Raw genomic sequence first — 27,230 nt, forward strand, 5'->3', positions numbered from 1 at the left:
GGGAAGGGGAACACACTATTGCATGCCATTGCATTTATGAGAATGACACTCTCTCATGGCAATGGATAGGCAGTTATTTCAGTTTGAGTTTAGGCAGCGTAGAAGTACTTCAGCACTTTCTTTAAATAACTGCTCATACCTTGACATAATTGGTGGAAGAATATTAATAATTTGAGGTATGCAGATGATACCACCTTACTAGCAGAATGCAAAGAAGATTTGAAGGAACTTATTATGAAAGTTAAAAAAGAAAGTGCTAGATGTGGCCTTAAACTTAAGGCCATATGGCAACATGTGAACTTAATGATTTTGAAGTAGTTGGGGAGAAAATGGAAGTAGTTAACAATTTTTTCTTGTAGAAAGGCTTATACATTGGTAACATATGACTATTAAATTATTTAAGGAATTTACAACATATACTGGAATATTAATTAAAAGAAACTTTCATAAATACTTCCTATATTTTGGCAATGTCCCATTGCCTTCTGCCTGGGAACATACAACTATGACAAGTGCACGCAGTCACTATAAAAAGCAAATGAGGCAGAAGAGAGAAACTGCTGTTGTTCCTAGAGTCTGAATGGTGTCCCTTAGCAGTCTATATTGGGTTGTCTTGGCTGTTGGGCTGAAGTTCTCATGAAAGGAAGCTTCCCTTCATGAGAACTTCAGCCCAACAGCCAAGACAACCCAATATAGACTGCTAGGGTATATCATTAGGACTCTAGGAACAACAGCAGTTTCTCTCTTCTGCCTCATTTGCTTTTTGTAGTGTCCGCGTGCACTTGCCATAGTTGTATGTTCCCAGGCAGAGGGCAATGTGACATTGCCGAAATATAGGAAGTATTTATGAAAGTTTCTTTTAATTAATATTCCAGTATATGTTGTAAATTCCTTAAATAATTTAATAGTCAATAGTTAACAATTTTGTGCTCCTAGGATCCCAAATTGATAAAGATAGGTATTGTACTGAAGAAGTTAGAAGAAGATTATTACTCAGAAAGAAAGCAATGACAAATTTAAGCAAGATCTTTAAAGATAAACATATTAGCCTCACAACAAAAAATCAGAATCGTGAAAGCAATGGTATTCCCTGTGGTACTGTATAGATGTGAAAGTTGAACCCTGAGAGAGTGAAAGAAGGAAGACAGATGCATTTGAATTATGGGTTTAGAGATGCTTACTAAGAATACCATGGACCATAGCAAACCAATAAAACAGTGATAGACTGAATAAAGCCAGATTGCTCCTTCGAAGCTATGATCATCAATCAAAAATTGGCGTACTTTGGATATATTATGCAAGCAAATGACGGTCTGGAGAAGATTATGCTTGCTAAAGTTGATGGAAGCAGGAGAAGAGGAACACCAAGAATTAAATGGGTGGATGGAGTTAAAGAAGCAACAGGAATGTGCCTGGAAATTCAGAAAGATATGGTCAGGGACAAGTCTGCATGGAGAGCATGTGTTCATAGAATCACCAGGAGTCAAAAATGACTCAGTGTAACATAACAAAAACATTGACCATTAGCACTAATGTAAAAGGTTGGTACTATACCAGATGATATTGTTATTAGTGTCCACTCCTTGCTCAGGGAAGCTAGACTTATCAGGTTTATTGTTGTTCATATAAGATAGGTGTTCTTGCAATCGTTTTTTTTTTTTTTTACTTCCTGTTTTCCCATTGAACAAGTAGAGTTGAACATGTTAAACACCAAGGAGGGGGGGAGGAAACGTTTTTATCTTTTTTTGGATACTAAAGAGGATGAGATTTTGTTGTTAGAGAAGAATGTAGGGACTAAACTGTATCTTTTCAGAACCTTTAACAATTGCTTCTGATATGCTGGTGATGTATGGGATATTGACTCACTATACAGGGTTCTTGGAGTTAGGCTTGTAATTGAACATAATGCATTTAAACTTCCTTTGATGTGAAGCCATTCTGTCGAATGATGCACTGGATGGTGTTCAGTTCTTATTGGGAAGAGCTTGAGAATTGGAGTAGATAACATTGCCATATTGAGCAAAGATTTGAAGATAGTTATTTCTTGAGATGGATTGAGCTGAATTCAGTTGCATGTAGTGTCCTGTCTAGGTAGGTTTATGGTGAACAGAAGTGAGTATTCCAGATGGGGCATAGGAAAGGAGAATATCCATGAGGGCTAATTTCCATCCTTTTCTTTTTCCATGGTGAAGTTGATATGTAAGTGTAGGCTGTTGATTATGGTTAAGAAAGTCAGAGAATCTTCTCTGTCTGGCCATCATTCACATAGTATATATCCAAAAAATGAAGGTTGAGGGTATATTAAAGAGAACAGGAGGTCTTCAAGATGCTCTAAACAGAAATTGGCAAATACAAGGTGACAATGGACTTCTCATAGCAGTTCCTTCAATCTATTTATAGAATTGGTTTCCGCAGATGAAATAGCCAGAGTATATGATATTTTTTATTTTTGTCAGAAGTGCTGATGAGTTTTCACAGAAGAGCATATGTTGCCTTAAGATCCCGCTGATCTTAAGCTCCTGTAGATTAGTTTGGAGGTGGAAGTTTGGCTGTGAGTAGTACTTAGGAGACCTAATCAGAGTTTAATGGCATCATCACTAGACAGGGTGGTTAAGTTTCTCTCAGTATCATGCAGGAAATCCAGGTATGGAGTTTTTTAGGCACTATAGCTTAATCATGTCCTTTTGTGAGTACTGACATTTCTGCAGGATCACAAGAGGGGATGTCCAGATATGTTGACAATCCATCTGTTTGTTACCAGGATTGACTTTGATTTTTGTTTTTGAACAAGTGAGTCAAGCTTGTGGTTGAGGATATGTGTGTTTTTATTATAAGATTATTGGAGAGACTGTCTAGATATGTCTTAAACTACATTGAAACGGGTCAGTGTTTAAGGTCAAGGATATTGTCTTTTGAAGAATGAAGATATTGTGATTGTTGAGGGGAAATCACATTTGGCAGCTCATAGTTGATTGCACTTGAGCATGTGGCTAGCATTGACATTAAGTGATGGCACCTGGCAAATTGATAGTTTCTTTAAATTTAGTGAAGTTAGGAATCATCTTTGAGTTGCAGCATTGTTTAACACAGGAAATCTTTGCTGAACCGAAAGTTTGCTCAGTTTACTGATCTTCTTGGTCATTTCTTCCATGTGAAGGATAAGTAAACAAGTTTTTTACTTGAACTATCAGAAATCAGAGTGGTTATTGGAATTTGGGGATGGGAGGGAGACAGTAAAGGTAAAAAATGTGACAAGTAAATCATATCAAGAGCAGATCATAAATGAAGGCTTTTGGGTTATAGCATCTCTGAAAATTGCATGTATAATACCGTTTTTATATAAATCATGCAGAATATGGTTTGTATAGTTCATGTGGTCAGCAGCTGTTAAGGCTGTTAGTTATAGTTTTGTGAGTAGTAACAGATCAGATTTTGTTATGTGGAAGTGATACTGTACAAAACTTCATTATCAAATTCCTAATGTGTGCTCTCAAGGGGTGTACAGGATACAGGATATTAGTACTATGATAGTACTAGATGAAAAGTTTACATTATTACTAACTGCCTGTTGACAATTTTCCTCTAGATTAGTCTTATCAATCAGGATCCTGTATTGTAAGATCCTGTATTTCAGTTCTCTAAGGCACTCTCAACTGCATCACCTAACTTTTAGTCTTCCTCTCAGTCTTTTTTTTCATGCCATCCTAACCTCAAACACCTGCTTTGCTGATATTTCTACTCCCAATTTAAATGACCATGCCATCAAAGATTATCTCTGCTCATGCATTTATTATAGACTTAACTTTGCTGGTGTAAGTCAAATTCTGATCCAGAAGTGCTCCAGTGTAGTGATTGTTCTCCAGGCATTTGGTCCAAAATTCATTAAATGTTTCTTACAATTGTATCGTGCATTTGCATTGGGGTGGGGGAACACTTATGTAAATTAGCTTTTAATATTTTTATTTGCACAAGTCAACAGGTAGTTAAATTTGTGTTGGTCGGTTAAGGAATTCATGGATTTTTCGTAATTTTGTTTTACTGTTGACCATCATGTTAAATCACTTCTAAGTAATTGGCATTATTCAGAAGAAAAATTAAGGAAACCTTTTTGAGATTCTTTAAGCACAGTCGTAATTTTCCCTGATATTACTGCTTAGCATATTTCTGCATAAAGAAGTTATAGTCAGTACAAAAAAATTTTAATGAATAAGGAATAGATTTTTTACATGGAGAATTGTCAGTAAATGGAATGCATTACCAGAATAGATTGTTAATGCATGGAGTGTCATATTTTAAGATTCAGTATGATAAATATGTTGTCAGTTGAATGAATCTCCCATGATGATTCTGATTCCATGGAGGGTGTAATAATAATATCGAGTCTTTGACTCTATGAAGTATTTATAGAATACTATGAAATGTAGGATAGAATAAAAGGTATTCACGTGTCTGATACATTATTGTATAGAAGAATTGCAGTGCATACTTAGTTGTTTTCCAGACCAAGTATGTCTAAGCACATTTTTTTCATAATACACCTTCTGTCCAAAAAAGAAACTGAACTTTTCAAAAATGGAAGAAATTAGTTGTACCACCTGTTGTATATTTTTGTTGTTGAAAGCGGCAACCTTCATTAGTGTTGTGTCAACTGTTTATGACATTTGTTTCATTAGAAACTGAGTTATAGTGCCAAGAGTGACAGTGTGTTTTGACGAACGGTCGGAAAATGAGTTTCAAATAGACAGCTGTGATTGACTTTTGTGTTAAGCTTGGTAAAAGTTTTACAGAAATGCATCAAATGCTTCAAAAAGCATACGGTGATAAATATTTATCCCGTACCGAAGTGTCCATTCGGTTTATGCAATTTCAAAGTGCTTGAGGACGACGAAAAGGTGGGCCATCCAAAAACTGGACTGAGCGAAGTCAACATCCAAAAAGTGCGTGATTTCATCAAATAAAACCCGAAATCGTCCGTGAAATTGAAGATGAATTGGGGATTCCAAAATCAATTGTGCACAACATTTTGACCGAGAGTTTGGGCCTTCGTAAATTGAATTCGCGATTTGTTTCCCACAAGTTGACCGACAACCAGAAAATGTATTGAATTGAACACTGCAAGGACCTCGTAAGGACTCAAACTTCTTTGAAATGGTTGTTACTGGTGACGAAACGTGGTGTTTTGAGTATGAGCCTGAAACAAAGCGCTAGAGTGCTGAGTGGAGACCACCAGAAGAGGGGGACAGCCGAAAAAAATTCGCTTGGAGAAGTCAAAAGTAAAGACAATGCTGATTTCTTTCTACGATTCCAAGGGCATTATCCACAAAGAATTCATCCCGCCTGGCCAAACGGTCAATGATGAGTTTTATCTCGAAGTTTTGAAGGGATTGATAGCGAGAATTCATCGTGTGCGGCATGAATATCGTGATGCAGGCAGCTGGTCACTTTTGCACGATAATGCGCTATCTCATCGTTCGAGCATTGTGAGACAGTTTTTGAGCAAAAACCAAGTTTGTATGTTGGATCACTCACCGTATTCACCTGATTTAGCACCCTGTGACTTCTTTCTCTTCCCCCGACTTCGTTTGACGATGAAAAGAAAGCAATACGACGCCATTGAAAACATTCAAGCGGCAGTAACCATGACCCTCAACAGTATCCCAAAAAACCGATAGAAAAAACTCATCGAACGAATTAATTGACCATGCCAAACGCTGTATCAAAGCTGAGAAAGAGTATATTGATCGAAATAAATGATTTGAATAATTATAATTGGCCTGTATTTTATTTTCTATCAAAAGTTCAGTTTCTTTTTGGACAGAGAATGTATCATAAGAACAAACATTTAAATACGCCAATATTAAAAACACAAATAAAATACTCCATATTCAAACCTGTCACCATTTTCTCCTGTGTTCTCTCAGCGGGGTGTACAGGATACTATGTGACAGTATTACATGAAAAGTTTACATTATCACTAGCCTCTAATCAACAATTTTGATAAGATGTTAGTAATTAAGCCCAAATTAGTCTGTTATGAGTCAGAACACTAGTACTGTCAGATATTATATTTTGGTCTTCTTAGGCACTTCCAGCTGCATTATTCTACCTAGATCTTAGTCTTTCACTAGGCCTTTTTCCTTCCATACTGGTATCAAACACCTGTTTTGCTAATTTTTCTTTTTCTATTCTGTTTAAGTGACCATGCTACCTAAAATTAGCTTGGCTCTCACATTCCTGAGTGCCAGTGTTGAATGTCATGCTCTTTCTTAATATCTTCATTTTTGAAGATATGAAGGCTGCTGATTCTCATAACAAAATTTGTTATAGCAGCTGTACAATTTTAAGGAATCCTGCAAACTTGTACGGGGTTTATTTATGGGTTTACACTCTTCTGAAATTAGCTTGGCTCACACATTCCTGAATGCTAATGTAAATGTCAGGTTGCTTCCTAATATCTTAATTTTGAATACTATTCTGCCATTGATTCCATCTGTTCACTTCCATATCTGTGATCTGTAGTCTTTGATCAACTGTTTTATTTCTAACCTAGATCTCAGATGCATATCAACCAATATGTAATCTATATTTAAGTTGTAAGTCTGTAGTTAGAAATAAAGGAGACAAAGAGAGATGGTGTAATGTGAAATTAGATATCAGATGACTTTACACACAATTTCCACTGTGATTCATTATTTATATACACCGTATGTTACTTCATAATGTGATGGCCTAGTATCAAAATGGGAGAAATTAATCTCAGCTCTACTTTTATGCAGATGAACTTACACTCTTAAATAAATCTATAACACGTCAGCACAATACTTTGACTGAACTGAATAAATGTTGTAACATATTTGGTATGAAAATCAGCAATAAAAAGATAAAGAATATGAAAATAAGCAGGAACACTGAAAACATCAGCTGCATCCTGAATGGAAAACCTATAAAACAAATAAAATATTTCAGCTATTCAGGCACAATTTTTTCATTGAAGATACCTAATTGAATATGGAAATAGACCGTAGAATAACCAAAGTGGGTATAGTGGGAAGTTAAGTTGTAATAATATTTTATTTACACAATATTATGGTGATGTTTTGAACAGTTTTTCTCTGGGCACTTTTCTAGATGTACAAAATATAGACATCCTTGTTCTGTTCCATGATTTGTCAACTGTTTGTCTGATAGTGAAATTTCAATTCTGACAACCTTTATTTGGCCTAAATTAAGCTTGTTCTTATCTGTTTCTCTTCTACAGTTCCTGTTAGCTTCTCGTCAAGTATGCTTGCATAAATCTTACCTGGAACACTGAAATGCTTGTCATTCTCATGTTCAGTCCTGTTACTCTTTTTAACTATGGGAATTTACCTAATCATCTGTAATTTGATGCTGTGACCATGCCAATGAGACTGAAAAATCATTTGAATTATGCAGTATAGCCACTGTTCAACTTTTATGCCTCCATATTTCAGCATTTCGTTTTGTCTAATATCACTTACTCCAGCTGCTCTTTTTCACATTTCAAGTTTTTGATACTTTTTCTACCTCAGGTAATGATATGTGCTCCTGTTTGTATTCCTCTTGAATATTTTATTCTGTCACTTCTTGTTTCATTTAATAATCTTTCAAAGTAATAAACTCAAATTTAACAATCACTAATATCTGCAGTGTTTATATCATCTTTATCCTCACCGGTTCCTTTGACACTATGCATTCTTTTATTTCAAAGCTGTTTTCAGAGCTTCCAAAATGTTTTGCCTGTTTTGATATGTGCATCCAATTTTCCATTTAAACAGTAAATTGGTTCCAGAAAAAAAAGTGTAAAAAAGAATACAGTGCGTATAAAAAAATAGAAGAATGGTTCCAGATGTGTAAACCATATATGAACAATAAGTTATTTTCAAACAAAACATATGAAAACGATTGAATAAAACTCTTTAGTTTTAATGGAATATTTTTTATTTTAAATACTTATTTAAAATAAAAATAATTATTTTATTCTAAATAAAATAAATTTTTAAATTTATTTAAATTTAAATAAATTTTTTTAAATTTCTTAAAGATACATATGTATATATGTATCTTTAAGAAAGATACATATGTATCTTTCTTAAAGAAAATAGTGTGTCATTAATAAAACAAATTCGAAAAGGCCCAAATACACCTGCATATGTTTATTAGTTAAATTTTATTCGCTGTTACTTTCTGACAGTAGCCGCATTCCTTTGTGTGAGACTGGAATGAAATTGCTTCCAATACTTGAAAACTTAGGCCGCACTGTAATGGCAAAACGATTTCTTCAGTGAAAGGAACTAAATTAGCACTAATTTCTAATAATTCTGAAGGTTGATTTTTTTTTTTTTTTTTTTTTTTTTTTTTTAACCACGAACTCTGTAATTAATTGATGAGCTCCTGTTTTGATTAGATCTTTGTACAATTCTTCATATTGCACCATACATGAATTCACTTCACATTTAAAGTGTTCAGCTCATTCAGTATTTGGATCATGTGTATGAAAATGACTTTGCAATTTACTAGCCATTTGAAGCCCTTCTTTAATTAATCCTGCAGTGAGTGGAATCTCTTCTTCATCATCAGCCTTTTTTACTTTTTCATCAAGATTCTCAAGGACAGCTTCTATTATTTCGTCATCACTAACAGCTTTGTCAACCATCAATTCTTCAATATCTGCTAACGAAAAATCATTAAATCCCTCCCCCCCCATAACTGCATGTGCTAATCTGATGATATTGGGATATTCAGTTGTATGCAAAGGTACAGGGTTTTTCTTTTTCAGACATTCTGGCCAGGTAGCTTTCCAGCATGCATTATTTAAAGTTAATGGTTTCAATTCTGATAATGCCAACTTAGCAAGTTTGATGCAATCCAAAATAGAAAATTTCTTCCACACATCAATAACCATCAGTAAATTATCCTTATCTAGTTTATTGGAACATTCCAAAATGTATTGGAATACTCTTCTTATGTAGTAAGTTTTGAAGGTAGCAAGCACACCCTGGTCTAGTAGTTGTATTAGGTGGCAAAAAACAAAATTCCACATTCAGGTTTTCTAAAACAGGATGGCCAGGTGCATTGTCTATAATCAATAAAACTTTAAAGTCCAAATTTTTTTCCATCAAATAGCATTTAACTTCTGGAACAAAACATTGATGGAACCATTCAATAAAAATTTCTTTTGTAATCCTGCCTATTTTGTTTGCCTTCCAGTGCACTGGGTAACGTGTTAAAATCCACACCTTTCATTACTCATGGTCTTAGGGATCAATTAATGAGTAATGGTTTTAATATACGATCGCCTGAAGCAGTGCTTCAAAATAATAGTTGCACGATCCTTAGGCTTTAAAGCCACAAACACTTTTCTGTGATTTCGCTATATAAGTTCTACTTGGCATCTTTTTCCAAAAAAGGCCAGTCTCATCTGCATTCCAAACTTGATCAGGAGTGTAGCCACCATTTTCAATAAATCAAGTTTAAGTACATATGTACTGTTCTAGGAAATGATAATTATAATGGGAATATCCTTTTTAACAGAACTGAATTCAAACAGAAATTTTAAAAATAAATGCCATTTAAACCATGCTAAATATACCATATAAATATACCTTGTAAAAATAGAATTGCTTTTATTTTCTAAACTGTGTTATTTTGAAATTGTGTAAAAAAAAAAAGCCATGTAAAAAGAGAATTAGCTGTATTTTCCATATAATTGCTAAAGTTTTTTTCCCATGACTTCTGTTTAGTTAGTTTTAAACATTCTTCACATACTCCCTTATATTTTTTTACTTTTTTTAATGTATTCTCTCAGAGCACATTGTAACTTACTTGATAAACTCTGTGACTTCTTCTGAGTCCATGAAATTCTGATTTTGTTATCCTTTCAAATAACTTAACCACATTCCTCTTTGGCTTTCAATCAATGTTTTCTTCAGTCTGTCACTGATTCATAAAGACTGAGTGGCTGACTGCAAAAAAAATTGTAATTTGATTTATAGTTTGCCTAGTGTTTCTAAATTCTGAAAGGTGTTTCACTGTTTCTTTTTAAAACCTTCTTACACACTTAATGAAATAAAGAGCCAAAAGGCTTCACTTTGGCGATGTAAAAATTATTTAAGTTAAGGGGATATTTAATCCCACATTATTTCAAAGCCGATTAAGAAACTCTGAGATAGAAATCAAAGAGTTTCATGCCGAATATAGTAAAAACTATAAAAGTTTGGCGAGTCCAAGCATAAGCAAATACCTGGGTGGAACAATACCGGGCAACTCGTAGTAAAGGTAGATAAAGCTAGGATCGCTATTCTAAGTATTTGCCCTAATGTAAAACTCATCCCTTAGGAGATGTATGTTGTTTTACATTAAGGGAGATATGTCACTACCCAGACCAGTTTCAACCTTTATTGACGTCTCATCAGTGAGTAGGTAGACTAAATAATACCAAGATTGTAGTGATAATAGCTTTAATACTTTACAGTACGAGTTGCCAAAAAGGTGCATAGATAAATTAATGAAATAAAGAGCCATAATGTGGGATTAAATATCCCCTTAACTTAAATAACTTCTTACATACTTTTCTTTTCAGCATGATAACCATTTTATCCTGCTTATAATCGCAGAAAAAAAATGGTTTGGTTTTTTTCCATAAAAGAAGTTCAAAACATAAGTTTAAGAAGCAAATCTTCTGTATTTTCTTATCATAAACCAGCCATGAAGATATTGCTATCAGCATTAACGTACTCAATGAGACTTTCTTATTTTGCATAATTTAAGTTTTATGTTGGAGCATAGCAGTTGTGATAATCAAGTACTTTCCATTATTATTAGCTTTACTCTTTTCACCAGATTTTCCCCAGTACATTTCTCTGTTTAATTCTTGGAAAATGTGCTCTTCTACTCATCCATGATGAGTGAGAATTTTTAGTTGGTAAAAAAAAAAAACATAGCAACCTAAAATGCATACACAGTGGTAATTAGCTTATTTCATATTCACTGATGGAATATAAATAATTTGACCATAAATATATTAAAACTGGGCAAGTCAAAAGAATATTTATTTTCCCAAAATGTTTATTTACATGGATAAAATAAATGTTTTTTTTTTTTTTTTTTCCTCCCTAGTTTCCATTATGTCACATGACATCACTGGCTCCACCCATCCAAGAATATTTTTTGAGCCAATCAGAATTTAGAAACACAATGTAGTTATGTGTAAACCTAAGGGTTTTATTTTTATTGAGAGTTTTTTATGATACTGAATGTATTTCAACATTTGCTTATAAGAGAAAAAATTGTTAGCTTTTTTTTGCATAAAAGCAATTCAAGATATAAGTTTAAGAAACAGAAATATAGTGAAAAAATGCTATTAATAATAATAATATCATCATCATCATCAAATTCCTGCCATGTACCCTCAAGGGGTGTACAGGATATGATACTGGTAGTAAGACTTATACGTTGGTTAGACATAACTGGTAATTAATTTATGGAATTAACAACGCATATGAAGTATTTAATTAAAGATAACTTTAATGAATCACTTCTATATTTCGGCAATGTCACATTGCCATCTTCAGGAACATAAAGATATGGTACGTGCACTAAGGAACTAACAAAGCAAATGAGGAAGAATGTAAGAAACTAATTTTGTTCCTAAAGTCCTAATGGTGCCCTCTTGCGGGCTAATTTGGTAGTCTTGGCAGTTGGGCTGAAGTTCTCATAATGAAAGTCTCCCAAATTTGGGGCAGTTTCATGCACATAAATCGTCTGACGTTCCTAAAACGCTGCCGGGATAACAAAGTGATCCCCAACTGTGTCAAATTGAAGCACCGTTTCACTTCCGAGAAAGCTCTACGCATTTATAACCGCACTAGCTTCGCCCTGTTAAGAGAACAAATTACCGCGACGCGCGTTCTCCTTGCCGACGAAAACAAAACCTTACGGGCGCTAGAGGAAGAGCTTTCTAACACACTCGGCCTTGATCTATGGTCGATACTTCATGACATCTCATGCACATCGGCAAGAAAGGAATTCGAAAAAATACGTAGTCGGCACGTGAAAAAATACGAAAACCTGACAAAGACTTCTACTTCTGTACCCCAGCCACCACTTAACACAGTAGTCAACCTCTCGTCGGCAGTTTTAAAGCCTGAAGCACTCACCGCACTTTCACGTGGTCACAATTTCGCCCTAGCTCCAAAAAGGATACCTGCTGAAGAAATCATGATCCAAATAGAGCGTGGAATTCGCAACTTGCCTAACCATATCGCCAACAACGTGAGACTGGATGTAGTCGGTGTTCTCACTAAAGCCAAACCTCCGAAATCCAACTTATCCAAAAACGAATATACAGCCCTACAAGAATTAAAAAACAACAAAAAAATAGTAATCACCAAAGCTGATAAGGGAAGCGCCACTGTGGTACTCAATCAAAAAGACTACAAAGGTAAGCTAAATTCTTTAATACGAGACCGTACTACTTACCTCCCCATTGAATATAATCCGACCAACTCTCAGATTAGAACTATCCACAGACTCCTTAAGAAGGTCACTTCTTGGCCTGTGGAAGTCACCAACAAACTTAAACCTTATAACTCTAGACCCCCCCCGATTAAATGGACTCCCAAAAATACATAAACAAAATGTGCCATTGCGTTCCATAGTGGATGGCATTGATTCTCCCACATATAAATTAGCCAAACATTTAGCCAAAATGCTCACACACTACACTGGCAACACACCATCACACATAAAAAACTCAGCCCACTTTAAAGCCAGTATAGAAAACCTCACACTCCAGCACACTGACATAATGGTCAGTTTTGACGTCTCCTCTCTATTCACTAATGTCCCACTCAAAGAAACCCTTGAGCTCATCCAAGCCAAGTTTCCTCCCGATATCTCAGCCCTATTTCAGTTCACAATGAACTCAGGCTATTTCGTTTGGCAAGGAAAGTTCTACAAACAGATAGAGGGGACAGCCATGGGTTCACCACTTTCCCCGCCCTTGGCCAATTTCTTTATGGAGACATTTGAAGAGAAAGCCTTAAACTCCACCCCACAAAAACCCACTATTTGGCTTCGTTATGTGGATGATGTGTTTGCTATTTGGCCACATGGCTCAGACACACTCCACTCCTTCCTAACACACTTAAACAACCAACATCCCAGAATCCAGTTCACCTTAGAAAAAGAGGAAAACAACACCCTCCCCTTCCTAGACACTTTAATCACCCGCCAGCTTGATGGATCTTTGGTTTTCTCTGTTTACAGAAAACCCACCCACACTGGCAGATACATTCACCAGCAATCCCACCACCCCCCCTCACAACAATATGGGGTGATAAAAACACTATATAACAGGGCAAAATTAATCTGCTCAGATGACAAGGCCCTGACTATGGAACTAAACCACATCCTCAACACTTTCTTAGCCAATGGCTATAACCCCCAAAAAATCCAAAAAATACTAAAACCTGTAAACCACAACCCCCCTCCCCCCCTCCACAATAAAGACTACACCAAGTCTATCACTATCCCCTACATCCAGGGCACCTCTGAAAAAATAACTAATATCCTCAAAAAATATGACCTTACTTCCTGTTACAGACCATATAAAAAGTTGGCATCCCTTATCCGCTCTACCAAAGACCAACCACTTCCCCTAGACCTACCTGGTGTATACCAGGTCCCTTGCAGCTGCAAATTGTCCTACTTTGGCCAAACAGGCAGAACAACAAATATCAGGATTTCAGAACACCAAGACTACATCCTGTTTCACCAGTACAGCCGCTCTGGGTTGGCAGACCATGCCTTAGATACCCACCATAAAATTCGTTGGAAGAAAACAAAAATAATCCACCGCAGCAAGTTTAAATACGAAAGATTATTCAAAGAATCTTCAGCAGCTCTAAAAAACGTTCCTAACCTCAACAAATTTGGGTGCATGAAACTGCCTCAAATTTGGGAGACTTTCATTATGAGAACTTCAGCCCAACTGCCAAGACTACCAAATTAGCCCGCAAGAGGGCACCATTAGGACTTTAGGAACAAAATTAGTTTCTTACATTCTTCCTCATTTGCTTTGTTAGTTCCTTAGTGCACGTACCATATCTTTATGTTCCTGAAGATGGCAATGTGACATTGCCGAAATATAGAAGTGATTCATTAAAGTTATCTTTAATTAAATACTTCATATGCGTTGTTAATTCCGTAAATTAATTACCAGGATATGATAGTACTACATGAAAAATTTACATCATTACTAACTTCCTATCTACAGTTTTCCTCCGGATCAGTCTGTTACTTGTCAAGACTCCAACATTATCAGATCTTATATTTCTATCGTCTAAGGCACTTTGTACCGTATCAATCCACCTATATCTTGGTCTTCCTCTGGGTCGTTTTGCTGACCAAACCACCTGAGATTACCTCTGCTAACGCATTCCTGGATGTTGACAATGTCAAGTTCTTTCCTAATATCCTCGTTTTTAATATATTGCCATTGATGCCATCTGTTCACGCCTCTAATCTTTCTCAAGACTCTCATATCTGCAGTCTCTAGTCTTTGGTCAAGTGTTTTACTTCTGACCCAGCTCTCAGATCCATAAGTTAAAACTGGTTTGAACACTGTCTTGTATATAGCTAATTTAGTGTTCTGACTAATTTCTCTCTTATTCCATATGAATTTATTCAATTGACTTCTTACCATACCAGCTTTATTGATTCTGTTATCTATTTCCATATTTAATTTACCATCTTCACTAAAAATCTTGCCTAAGTAGGTGAAATGTTTTACTTATGCCACAGTTTCTCCGTTCACAATGCAGTTGACATTTTCAACGATTCTGCCTGTTTTCATGGTCTTTGTCTTTTTATTGCTGACCTTCATACCATATCTATTACAACAGTTATTCAATTTAGTCAGGGAAGGTTGCAGACTTGTAGGCGATTTATTGATAAATATAACATCGTCTGCTTAAAGTAAAGAGCTGACATTAACATCTCCAATTTTGATATCATGTTTAATACTACTTTCCTTCATAATGTGATCCATATAGATTATGAATAACAGAGGGGATAATGTGCATCCTTGTCTTACACCAGATTTAACATTAAACCATTTTCCTGTACTTCCTTCAATTCTAACTGCTGACTTACGACTCAAATAAAGACTAAGTATTGCTTGATATAATGCCCCAATGACACCATATAATTGTAGTGTATTGAATAGCTTCTCTCTTGGCACCTTATCATATGCCTTTTCCAGATCTACAAAACTTACATACAGATCTTTATTATATTCCCATGATTTCTCAACTATTTGTCATAAAGTGAAGATCTGATCATGACAGCCTCTATTTGGCCTGAATCCAGCTTGTTCTTCACCAAGCTTTTCTTCCACAATTCTTCTCAACCATTTCTCAAGTATACTTGCATATATCTTACAGAGGTAGGGAAATACTCCTGTAATTCTCACATTCAGTTTTATTTCTCTTTTTATATGGGTACTATGAGACCTCTACTCCAATCATTGGGAATTCGTCCCTCTACCAGGCCTTCTGCGCTATGCAGCGCAGCCACTGCAAGACTTTTATACCACCATACTTCAGCATTTAGCCGAATATCATCTACTCCTGCTGCTTTTCCACATTTCAAGCCTTTGATGGCTTTTTCTACTTCAAGTATGGATATGTATTCCTGACTGTATGCCTGTTGAGTGTTTTTTACCACTGTGCTGTCATCACTGCTTGTTTCATTTAGAAATTTCTAGAAGTAATTACTCCGTACTTCAAGGATATCTTTCTCTCCTGTTTTCATGTCACCTTTGTCATCTCTAACTCCTTTTACAGCACTCTTTCCTCCATTTCTAAACTTCTTCAACAACCTCCAGAATATCTTACCACCTTCTTGATATTTATTTTCTATGTTCTTGCCAAAGTCCTCCCATGACTTTTGTTTAGCTAGTTTTACACAGTTCTTAGCTTTCTTACATTTGTCTCTGTATTCTCTAAGAGCACAAACTGACTTATTTCCCAGGAACTTTTGATTTGCTTTCTTCTTTTCCTTCACTGCCTCTTTAACTTCCTGTGTCCACCATGGAGTTCTGATTTTTCTATCCTTGCAGACAACCTCACCACATGCCTCTCTGGCTGAATCAATCAAGATTTTCTTCAAGGCTTGCCACTGAATCTCCAAGGTTTGTTCCTGTTCTCAAACTCTTTCATTTTTTCTTCAATAATGTTTGTATATTTTAGTCTACAGTTCACATCTGAGAGCTGCTCAACTTTTATTCGCTTTAAAACTTTCTTACATGTTATATCTTTTCAATATGAAGTTCAATTTTATCCTTCTCAAGACTAACTAGTGATCACTTCCAATTTCAAATCCTCCATACACTCTGGTGTCTTGCACCAGGGAGAAAACATCACTATCAACAATAACACAGTCAATGAGACTGCTCTCCATGTGAATTTGTGCACATTTTTATGTTGGAACATGGTGTTAGTAATGACCAGTCCATGTCCTGAGCAGAAATCCAACAGATATTTGCCATTATTATTAGCTTTGCTCTTTTCTCCAAATTTTCCCAAAATAGTTTTGTATGTCTGACAATCATTTCCTACTCTTCTATTTAGATTCCCAACAAGGACCAACTTTTCCTTTTTCATTGTGTCAGTTGCTTTTTCTAAAGCCCTCAAAAAATTCCTCCAATTCTACCTTAGTAGAACCTTCTGTTGGACCATAGGCACAAATAAGTCTCATTGTCCAGTTCCCCATTCTCATATTTGCCCACATTACTGTACTTGAGACTGTCTGCCATTCAAGAAGATTAGCCTTGAGTAGGATAAAATTCAATTTTATCCTACTCAAGACTGAATAGTGATCACTTCCAATTTTACTATCAACAATAACATAGTCAATGAGACTTTTCTTATTTCTTGCCTGTTCTCTCCATGTGAATTTGTGCACATTTTATGTTGGAACATGGTGTTAGTAATAACTAGTCCATGTCCTGAGCAGAAATCCAACAGGTATTTGCCATTATTATTAGCTTTGCTCTTTTCTCCAAATAATAATAATAATATTATTATTATTAATCAAAAAATAATAAATGGTCTTCTGTCACTTATAAAATGGATGAATTATTTCTGCGCAGACTGAATACATAAGCAGTATATTTGCTTCAGTGCTGGTAGATGTACAGGGTAAAAATTAACCGTAGCATTAACAAAAGCTTATATGTTGAAATAAACATGTGCCTGCCATTTAAGTTTTCATGGTTAATGTTGAATACCATAATTATTCCTTCCTTTTACTGATTACTGTTTCTGGAACATAACATTTTGTAGTTGTTATTTAAATGATTCTCACATTTTCTGCCTTCTTTTACTGACATTATTTATATCAATGTGGTATAATTCTCTAAGTCTGCCAGTTCCATTTCTTTTCCATTGATACTTCTTATGTTGATGGAATCTATCTTGAATTCTGTTGATTTTTCAGACAGCTTGAGAGTCCATGTTCAGGACTTACCCATGATGCATGGATTCCTACAGAATGTACAAAATATATTTTTTATTTAATAAAAAAATAAATTTCTTAACCAATATCTTTTTTTTTAAACTTAAGAAAAACATGGAAGAATATTTGTAATATAACAGGACCATATCATTAACAAAAATTAATATAGCAAATGATATTTACAAAAATTCAGTATTGTTTTTACTGTTCTACCTATTCTTATTATTTATGAACTTCTCATTCTTGGAATGGTATTCACATGAAGGAAATGCTTTCCAAACAACAATACAGCACAAATCACTTCGTGGAACTCCCATTGGCTTAATTGGACATATTAAAACAAATTTAGAGAGGGGGGTTAGTCTTTGCTGATTACGTTATTTTCATGACCAGTAGGATTTTGCAGTTTGTCAAGCCCTCATCGTTTTGTTTTTGGTTTAAGTAATAAACAATACAATTTAGGTTGGCTAAGTCTGAAATCACCAGCCTGTTCTTATTCATTCATTCATTATTGAGGTGAATACCTCTTAATGTGACCCATTATATAATAGATGTGTACTGGACATTGCCAGAAGCTGTTGTTGGTACTCTGCGTTCCTTAAAGGCTTGTTGATCTCTTTTGCAGTATTATCTAACTTTGGTTCCTTAAGTGACTGACCCTGTGTGCATAATTTAAGTTTTATAAATGTTAGCAAAATGAGTGTATAAGTGTTTTCTTTAGTGTATAGTCAACTGCCACCATAGAAGATTCATGAGTACCATAGAAATAGCTTGTTATAGTAAATTTCTTTTAATATAATATCATATATGTGGGGCTTTATTTGGAACTTTTCAGTAATTTGCTATAGTGGCTAAATTTGTCATAACAGTGAATGCTATACTGAGAGTCAGCTTTATCAGTGTTCATTGTATTTTTGTTATGATTTGTGATTTTATGATTTTAAAGTGACTCCTCTATCTTCCATACTTTTTATTTTCCATAGGAGTAGGATGAGCTCCTATAGTCTTAATTCCTTCTGAAGACAAGTGAACATCCAGGCCTCATTCTTCAAGCATTTACTGATTGTGAACCCAATCTATCAATAAATAAAAGCTTTTCAAGAGTAAGAGAGTGCTGTAGACAACAGGTGCTAATTTTGTGATCCTAACAGTCATATTATTGTCTGGAATAGTGAGTTCCCTGATTGATTTTCTTGAGATGCTGGGTTAAAACAAGTTTCTGAGAGACAAACACTCTTCTTGCTTGTGCTAGAGATTGAATAACTTGGGAAGTGATTGAAGAAAGGATTAGCAAAAGTTCCTGTTGTTGGCAACTAGAATTAAACTTAGAATAGTCTTTCTTCAAGTGGCCTATTGCTGTGGATGCAAATACCATTTCTGCAGTGCTACACAGGCACTCCGATTAAAGTTAGGTATATTTGTATTAGTGCGATTTTATAATTCCTCCAACTTTATTGCTGTAAAGTTATCCCATACATTGCAGACATCTTGGAGACGATTTCAAAGATTCTGAAATGATACTGTTTAGTCCTTACATTCTTCCCTATCAACAAAATCTCTTACTCATTACCATCCACAAGAGATGAACAGACTTCTCTCTCCCTGTTTTGCTGTTCCATAGTGACAAATTCAGGCACAGATGAGGTCATCTATAACTAGGTAATATGGTGTAGCTTGCTTGAAAAGCTATAATCATAGCTGTTTTAAGTTTCTAGGTCAAAATTTGAATGCAACATTCAAAAACTTGATTATTTCAAAAATTTTATTAGTTTTCTAGATTGACTCATTTATTCTTTTGTTTTTCAGAGTGGTTTTAACAGCATCCTTTGTATTCTCTATACTACAATTTTGTTAATCTTGTGTCTAATTTAATTAAATGACTATGTAATTATTCTTTAAATTGAATTTCATTAAATGTATATTCCTTTGTAATATGTTTATTTGGTAAAGATTGTTTTGAGCACTGTCTTGTCCACACTGCTCGAAACATTTATATTGGCTTACTAGTCAGTCAGCCTTCGTGGAGTGCACAATTGCCTAATATCATAGTTGTGTATTGAATCCTATACCTAGTTAGTTAATAAGCATTTGTTAATGCTATGACTAATGTTTACTCTGTTTAACTACTAATGTAGAAGCAGATATGTTCAGTTAAAGATACCAAGAAATTATATACTTGGTTTAATCCTTTATCCAAGTGTAAGCAAACGAAGTTTGTGCTTGAAGTATTTTCAGGACTGGGGCAACTTGTATAAGGAAGCTAAGACTTCACATTACTTGCCTTAGTATCCCATAATGCAAAGCACATCTCCTTACGGACATGTATAATGCTCTGCATTATGGGAAGGGTCACTACCCAGACCAGTTTGTGTGTGTGTAGTGACTAATTTGTGGGATTACCTCTCCAAAAACTCGTGTGATCATTCAGATCACCCAACAATGAGCGACCTGGGTGATCATTTAACTCAGTGGTGGCTCTGCTCAGTGACAGGCTCCCCCTACCACCAAGCAGAACTGCTCATATTCCAGGAAAAGCATCAGCCAAGGAAGCCCTAATACAGGTGACCCCAATGGATCCAAATCACTGGATGTTCAAAAGCTCCTTAAGGGAGCAAAAACTCTGCTCCCCCGGAATCAAACCACCAACCAGTTTTGGCCTTCGTTGATGTCTGTTCATTGGAAGCCAGACCCAGAGGTCACTTCCCAGACCATATATGAATCTTGTATGTGAAAAATATGACTTCTGCATTACTTCAACCTTAGTATCACCTCTCGGTCTGGCTCCCACTGAAGGTTGAAACTGGTCTGGGTAGTGACCCTTCCTATAATGCATAGTATTATACATGTCTGCAAGGAGAGGTGCTTTGCATTATGGGATACTAAGGCAAGTAATGTAAAGTCTTAGCTTCCTTATACGAGTTGCCCCAGTCCTGAAAATACTTCAGGTGCAAACTTTGTTTGCTTACACTTGGGTAAAGGATTAAATCAAGTATATAATTTCTTGGTATCTTTAATTTATAGTTTAATCAAGTGAAAAACCTTTTAACAACTTTTCTCTAATCCAGATGTGTTCAGTACTTTGTATATCGATCTATGAGACACGAAGCAAAAACTCGTATATTTATCAGTGATACATGATCATTTATTATTTATTTGTGACAGATGATTATTTCATACATATTTTCAGTTCTAATACATTGGTATCTTGCTAATCCGAAGCAATAAAAACTATGCTCTTTCGGATTAGCGATAACCAGCGTTTAAGACAAAAATAATCAGATTCTAATGGTACATCATTTTAATTCTGTAAATAAATGAAGTAACTGATAGAAAAAAAACTACTATACTGTAATGTAAAACTTAAAAAATAATTCAGTACATATTTTAGTAAAAAATTTAGTTTATATATACCTGTATTGTTGAGGATTCTGATTTAATAAAATTGCATATTCAGTACATAACTTAATTTGTGTAAAAAATATCACTTTCTTGTACTTTTCTTTTGCTTCTTGGAAGCTAAACTTTTTTTGAATGCTTCTTCTCGGAGCTGCATTAGCAATAAAATTTTGTGGAATGGCATATCATTCTGCTTAGCCCATTCTATACACACATTAAAACTGTCAACTGCCTCTTCATAGATGTGCCTTCTTAGATGTGATGCCCGCTGGTGCTTGCGCTGCTTTTACAGTATTAGGGCAATCTTTGCCCTATGTTGCTGAATAATACGCATTCTTTCATTTACAGTATTTCATTAATAATTTCTCTCTTATTTGCCCCTTTTTCTGACTTACATTCATGCTAGACATTTAGATACATTAATTTAAATTCACATAATTCACAGTTTATCATACCAGATGTTACAAAAAAAAACATAGTTACATTGCGCTAAAAAATAAGTATGCCTATATATTTTTTTGTTAATTGTTAGATTCTGGAATGGTGACGTCATGTAAAATTTGAATCGCCTATTTCAGATCTAACAAAGGCCCCCTCCTCCTAAAAAGATTTTGTCTCCGAGAAAATTTTCCTTCTCAGCCCCCCCCCCCTTTTTTTTTTTTTTTTTTTATCAATTTCATTGTCAGGTCTTGAACTTTTTTCTTGGGTTTGCTGAATAAACATTTTTTTTTTTTTTTTGATCCCCACAACTCGTTCACTCTGATTAGAGCATTCATTCTTGACTACATTAATTTCTTCCGTTTTTTTTGTTTTGACTTATTTCCTTTTTGATTTTCTCTTTCCTTTCTCTAACCTCTGCGATGTCTGATTCTGGCTGAGTATCAGCAACTTGCCTCTCACCTTTTTTTCTTTTGTTTCTGGTTTCCTACAGTGTTCTTTTTCTTTTCCTTTGAACCTAATGCTTTCTTTGGGGTAGTCACAAGCAAACCCATGCGTCCTCAAAAAATTCTCTCCCAGTATCAGTTCGTCATTAGACGATGAGTCTCTGGAAAGGATTAGGAAGTTGTAAAAATGGTCACTCACGGCTACTGTACCATCACACGATAAGGAAGGATAGAAATGTATGATTTGGGTGGATGCAAAATGTAAGAAATGAACTGTATGGCAAATTAAACTGCCAAGAGAATCTAATGCAGAATATAATTCAAAGGAAATTAAAGCTTTTTTGGATATATCTGTGGAATGGATTGCAGCATACGTGGTACAGCGAACAGTATCAATAGAAGAAGAAGACAGCAGCGAGAGTGGGTAAATGATGTGAAGGAGTGGTGTGGAAAGACTATGCAGGATTTGCATCACCTTGCAATGACCAGAGAGAAATGGTAAAGAATACTGAAATAAACATGAGACACCAGTGGTCTGTGGACCCGTAGGCACTGATGATGATGATATATGTATATTTTTGTGGGGGCAGGTGTGCATGAATATCAGTATATATGTATGTATGTATGTTAATATTTGTGTATGTGTATATGTATCATTCTAAATTTCACCTTTCATTGAACAATATATATTACCTAGCATGTGCAGTACAGAGGTACAGTGAAGTACCAGTTGTCAGTGTTTAACTAGCTTTTTCTTTTTAGTGCCAGGAACCAGTCTAGGAATACTGACAGATAGATCTTTCAAATGCTTAGAAGGAAAAGTGTCTCATCTAACTTCGAAGGGAATTGAAGAAATGGGTTTTACTAATATGACAGAAATTCAAGCAAGAACTATACCTTACCTCTTGGATGGCAAGTATGTGGAGAATGTAATGCATTCTGTATTTCTTATAGTGGATGGGTTGACATATTGAATTTTCTTTGGAAAGTTGTTAATGTTATGTAGCTTTGGTTGAAACTTTTAGTTTGTTATGGTGAGTGATTTCACTGTAAAATTTGTGATCTTGAGAGTTGACTGTATAATAAGCATTATTAACTAAAATTTAAATATTGTATTTTGCATAAATATGCGTGATTCTGATGTTCTTTAGAGTGCTTGAAAAAATCTCAAGTTTTCTGATATTCTCAGTCGTAGATTTTAAATTGTCAAATTCATAATTTAATTTGGCCACTATTTTTATTAATTTAAACTTGTATTAAAGTTTTCTGGAAAATGGAGAGTCCTCTGGAGAATGACAGTTATTATGAATTTCTTAATTTAAAGTTTAAACCTGTGTGTAAGTAATGACGTTTAAACAAGTCATCATGTATGAAGATATATAAACATGGAATATAACAAATATATAAGTTAGAAGTTATTTAATAAAATTAATATTTGGGCATTCATGTATATGCATAAACTATTATTATTAGGTGACACCTCCAGGGAGTCCAACGACTCATCAAGAGAAGGCACCTATTCTACAATTCTCCATCTCCACCACTCAATCCACCAATGAACCACAATACCTTCATTATCTACACCAATGCCATCTACTGCCGACCACCACCACTAGTATTTTTACAGACAATCACAAACATCCACGCCCATGGCAGGGGAGTTCGAATCCATAGCCTTTTGGTTGGAGAGCGGATACGCTAACCACTCGGCCAACCAGGCTGGCAACTAAACAAAGAAGTATAGCAAGGAAGAAAATCTTTAATTATAACATTCACTAATAGGTTAAAATGTTTGATTACTAATTCAAATAGCAATATTTGGTAAAAAAAAAAAAAAAAAAAAAAAAAAAAAATTAAGAATTAAGTGTGCTGCCAGAGTTAATAAAAGATCCCACAGTGTAAGTTAAGAAGCATATTCAACCAAAATCTGGATAAATGAGTTAAGATTATGATCATTATTTTTGGATTATTTTGAGGAATTTATAAATCTTGAAATGAAGGTGACTTTGGACAATCTTCATTTCTCTCCATCCAATCCTGTAGTTGAGGGTCAGAGCTGCATAACTGAGAGGAGACCTCCTAACGGAATGTGGAAACTGACCAGGGCTTCTGACCTAATGTCCAATCCTCATCTCGTGGTACAACCTGTTAGGTACTGAACGAACGAGGATGGGTTGGCAATTTGAGATTTAGCTGACCAAATTGTATTCTTATTGGCTTAAATTAAAATAAAATGATGGTACAACGTGACAGAATATCATGCTTGATGGGGAGTTTCCCAGTTAAAGAGCTTCTTTAACTGGGAAACTCCCCAGTTAAAGAAGCCCCCCCCCCCCCCCCATTGTTTTCACCAGGGAACCAAGGCAAACAGTGAAAAGTCAGCTACTGGAACAAATCCTGAAACACATCCCAACTCAACATCACCGGAATTCAAGATCGCATTATCAACATAAGAAGCCTGAATGCAAAGAAACGGAGTTTACTGAGGAATTGGATAAGTACCAGATCAATATAATAGGGATGAGTGAAACAAAAAATACTAAAACTGGTGAGATCTTTCTAAGCAATAAATACAAAATGTTATATTAAGGCAATAACAATCAGGGAAAAGGAGTAGCTATAGTATTCAACAATAAATATGAGGCTAATCTTTTTGAATGGCCTGCAATATCAATGATGTGGCCAAATATCACAATGTGAACTGGACATTGAGACTTATGTGCAATAGAATGTCTATTTAATATTTCCAAATTAAGTGGATATTGAATTCAACATTTTTCATAGCCGAATATATAGAAACTTTCCTCAGTATTTTCAATGTAAAGCAGATCTCCTACAGGACATGTATGATAAATAGCCTTTGGCTCTCTATTTGAGTGATACATGATGGTTTATTTATTTACAGTTACAATCTGAAAATTATTGAACTCTTTGCTTTATGCGGATGATGTTATACTTCTAAATAATCATCATCATCATCATCAAATTCCTGCCATGTACCCTCAAGAGGTGTACAGGATATGATAGTACTACATGAAAACAATTACATCATTATTAATTTCCTATCTACAATTTTCCTCCAAATCAGTCTGTTACTTGTCAACACTCCAATATTATCAGATCTTATATTTCTATCGTCTAAAGCACTTTGTACCGTATCAATCCACCTATATCTTGGTCTTCCTCTGGGTCGTTTTGCTGCCAACCTGGCAGAGAACACTTGTTTTGCTAATCTTTCTTCGCCCATTCTGTTTAAGTGACCATACCACCTGAGATTAGCTCTGCTAACGCATTCCTGGATGCTGACAATGTCAAGTTCTTTCCTAATATCCTTGTTTTTAATATGATACTGCCATTGATGCCATCTGTTCACGGCTATAATCTTTCTCAGGACTCTCATATCTGTGGTCTCTAGTCTTTGTTCAAGTGTTTTACTTCTGACCCAGCTCTCAGATCCATAAGTTAAAACTGGTTTGAACACTGTCTTGTATACAGCTAATTTAGTGTTCTGACTAATTTCTCTCTTATTCCATATGAATTTATTCAATTGACTTCCCACCATACCAGCTAGAAATAGACAACAGAATCATACAGAATACTAGAAAAATCAAAAAAAATCTGTTTGATTCTTCTAGAAAAATACTAGACGAATCAAACAGAATCAAACAGAATACTAGAAATGGACAACAGAATCAGCAATACCAGCAAAGCTGGTATTGCTGATTCTGTTGTCTATTTCTATATTTAATTTAGCATCTTCAGTAAAAATCGTGCCTAAATAGCTGAAATGTTTTACTTGTTCCACAGGTTCTCCATTCACAACACAGTTGACATTTTCAATGATTCTGCCTATTTTCATTGTCTTTGTCTTTTTATTGCTGACCGTCATACCATATCTATTACAACAGCTATTCAATTTAGTCAGAGAATCTTGCAGACTTGTAGCGGATTTATTTAGAAATATATAACATCATCCGCATAAAGCAAAGAGCTGACATTAACATCTCCAATTTTGATATCATGTTTAATACCACTTTCCTTCATAATGTGATCCATATAGATAATGAATAACAGAGGGGATAATGTACATCCTTGTCTCACACCAGATTTAACATTAAACCATCTTCCTGTACTTCCTTCAATTCTAACTGCTGATTTACAACTCAAATAAAGACTAAGTATTGCTCGATATAATGCCCCATTGACACCATATAACTGCAGCGTATTGAATAGCTTCTCTCTTGGCACCTTGTCATATGCCTTTTCCAAATCGACAAAACGTAAATACAGATCTTTGTTATATTCCCATGCTTTCTTGACTATTTGTCGTAAAGTGAAGATCTGATCCTGACAGCCTCTATTTGGCCTGAATCCAGCTTGTTCTTCACCAAGCTTTTCTTCCACAATTCTTCTCAACCGTTTCTCAAGTATACTTGCATAAATCTTGCCAGGAACAATCAGTAGGGAAATACCTCTGTAATTCTCACATTCAGTTTTATTTCCCTTTTTATATATGGGTACTATGAGAGCTCTACTCCAATCATCGGGAATTCGTCCCTCTGTCCAGGCTTTCTGAACTATGCAGTGCAGCCACTGTAAGACTCTTATACCACCATACTTCAGCATTTCTGGTCGAATATCATCTACTCCTGCTGCCTTTCCACATTTCAAGCCTTTGATGGCTTTTTCTACTTCAAGTATGGATATGTATTCCTGACTGCATGCCTGGTCAGTGTTTTTTATCACTGTGCTGTCATCACTGCTTGTTTCATTTAGCAGTTTTTCAAAGTAATTACTCCATACTTCAAGGATATCTTTTTCTCATGTTTTCATTTCACCTTTATCATCTCTAATTCCTTTTACAGCACTCTTTCCTCCATCTGATTTTTTTCTCCTTACAGACAACCTCACCACATGCCTCTCTGGCAGAATCAATCAATGTTTTCTTCAGAGCTTGCCACTGAGTCTCCAAGGTTTGATTCCTGTTCTCAAACTCTTTCATTTTTTCTTCAATAATCTTTGTGTATTTTAGTCTACAGCTCACATCTGAGAGCTGTTCAACTTTTATTTGCTTTAAAACTTTCTTCTTACATGTTATTCTTTTCAATATGAAATTCAATTTTATCCTGCTCAAGACTAAATAGTGATCACTTCCAATTTCAAATCCTCTGTACACTCTGGTGTCCTGCACCAGGGAGAAAACATCACTATCAACAATAACATAGTCAATGAGACTTTTCTTATTCCTAGCCTCTTCTCTCCATGTGTGAATTTGTGCACATTTTTATGTTGGAACATGGTGTTAGTAATAACCAGTCCATGTCCTGAGCAGAAATCCAACTTCTAAATAAATCTGCTACAAATCTGCAAGATTCTCTGACTAAATTGAATAACTGTTGTAATAGATATGGT

At 35.2% G+C, this 27,230-nt stretch overlaps 1 protein-coding gene across 1 annotated transcript in view; it reads left to right on the top strand.

The window, feature by feature from the left end:
* pit (probable ATP-dependent RNA helicase pitchoune) overlaps positions 1-27,230 on the top strand; it is a 316,420-nt gene that overhangs the window by 37,249 nt on the left and 251,941 nt on the right. Inside the window, exon 5 of the mRNA XM_090396954.1 lies at positions 22,581-22,734. Within this exon, the coding sequence (XP_090253080.1) occupies positions 22,581-22,734 (154 nt within the window). The remainder of the gene's footprint in view (positions 1-22,580; positions 22,735-27,230) is intronic.

The sequence above is a fragment of the Typopeltis vanoorti genome, chromosome 8 (genome assembly GCF_054136105.1).
Source record: "Typopeltis vanoorti isolate ZY-2024b chromosome 8, IOZ_Tvanoo_1.0, whole genome shotgun sequence".
Classification (NCBI taxonomy): Eukaryota; Metazoa; Arthropoda; class Arachnida; order Uropygi; family Thelyphonidae; genus Typopeltis; species Typopeltis vanoorti.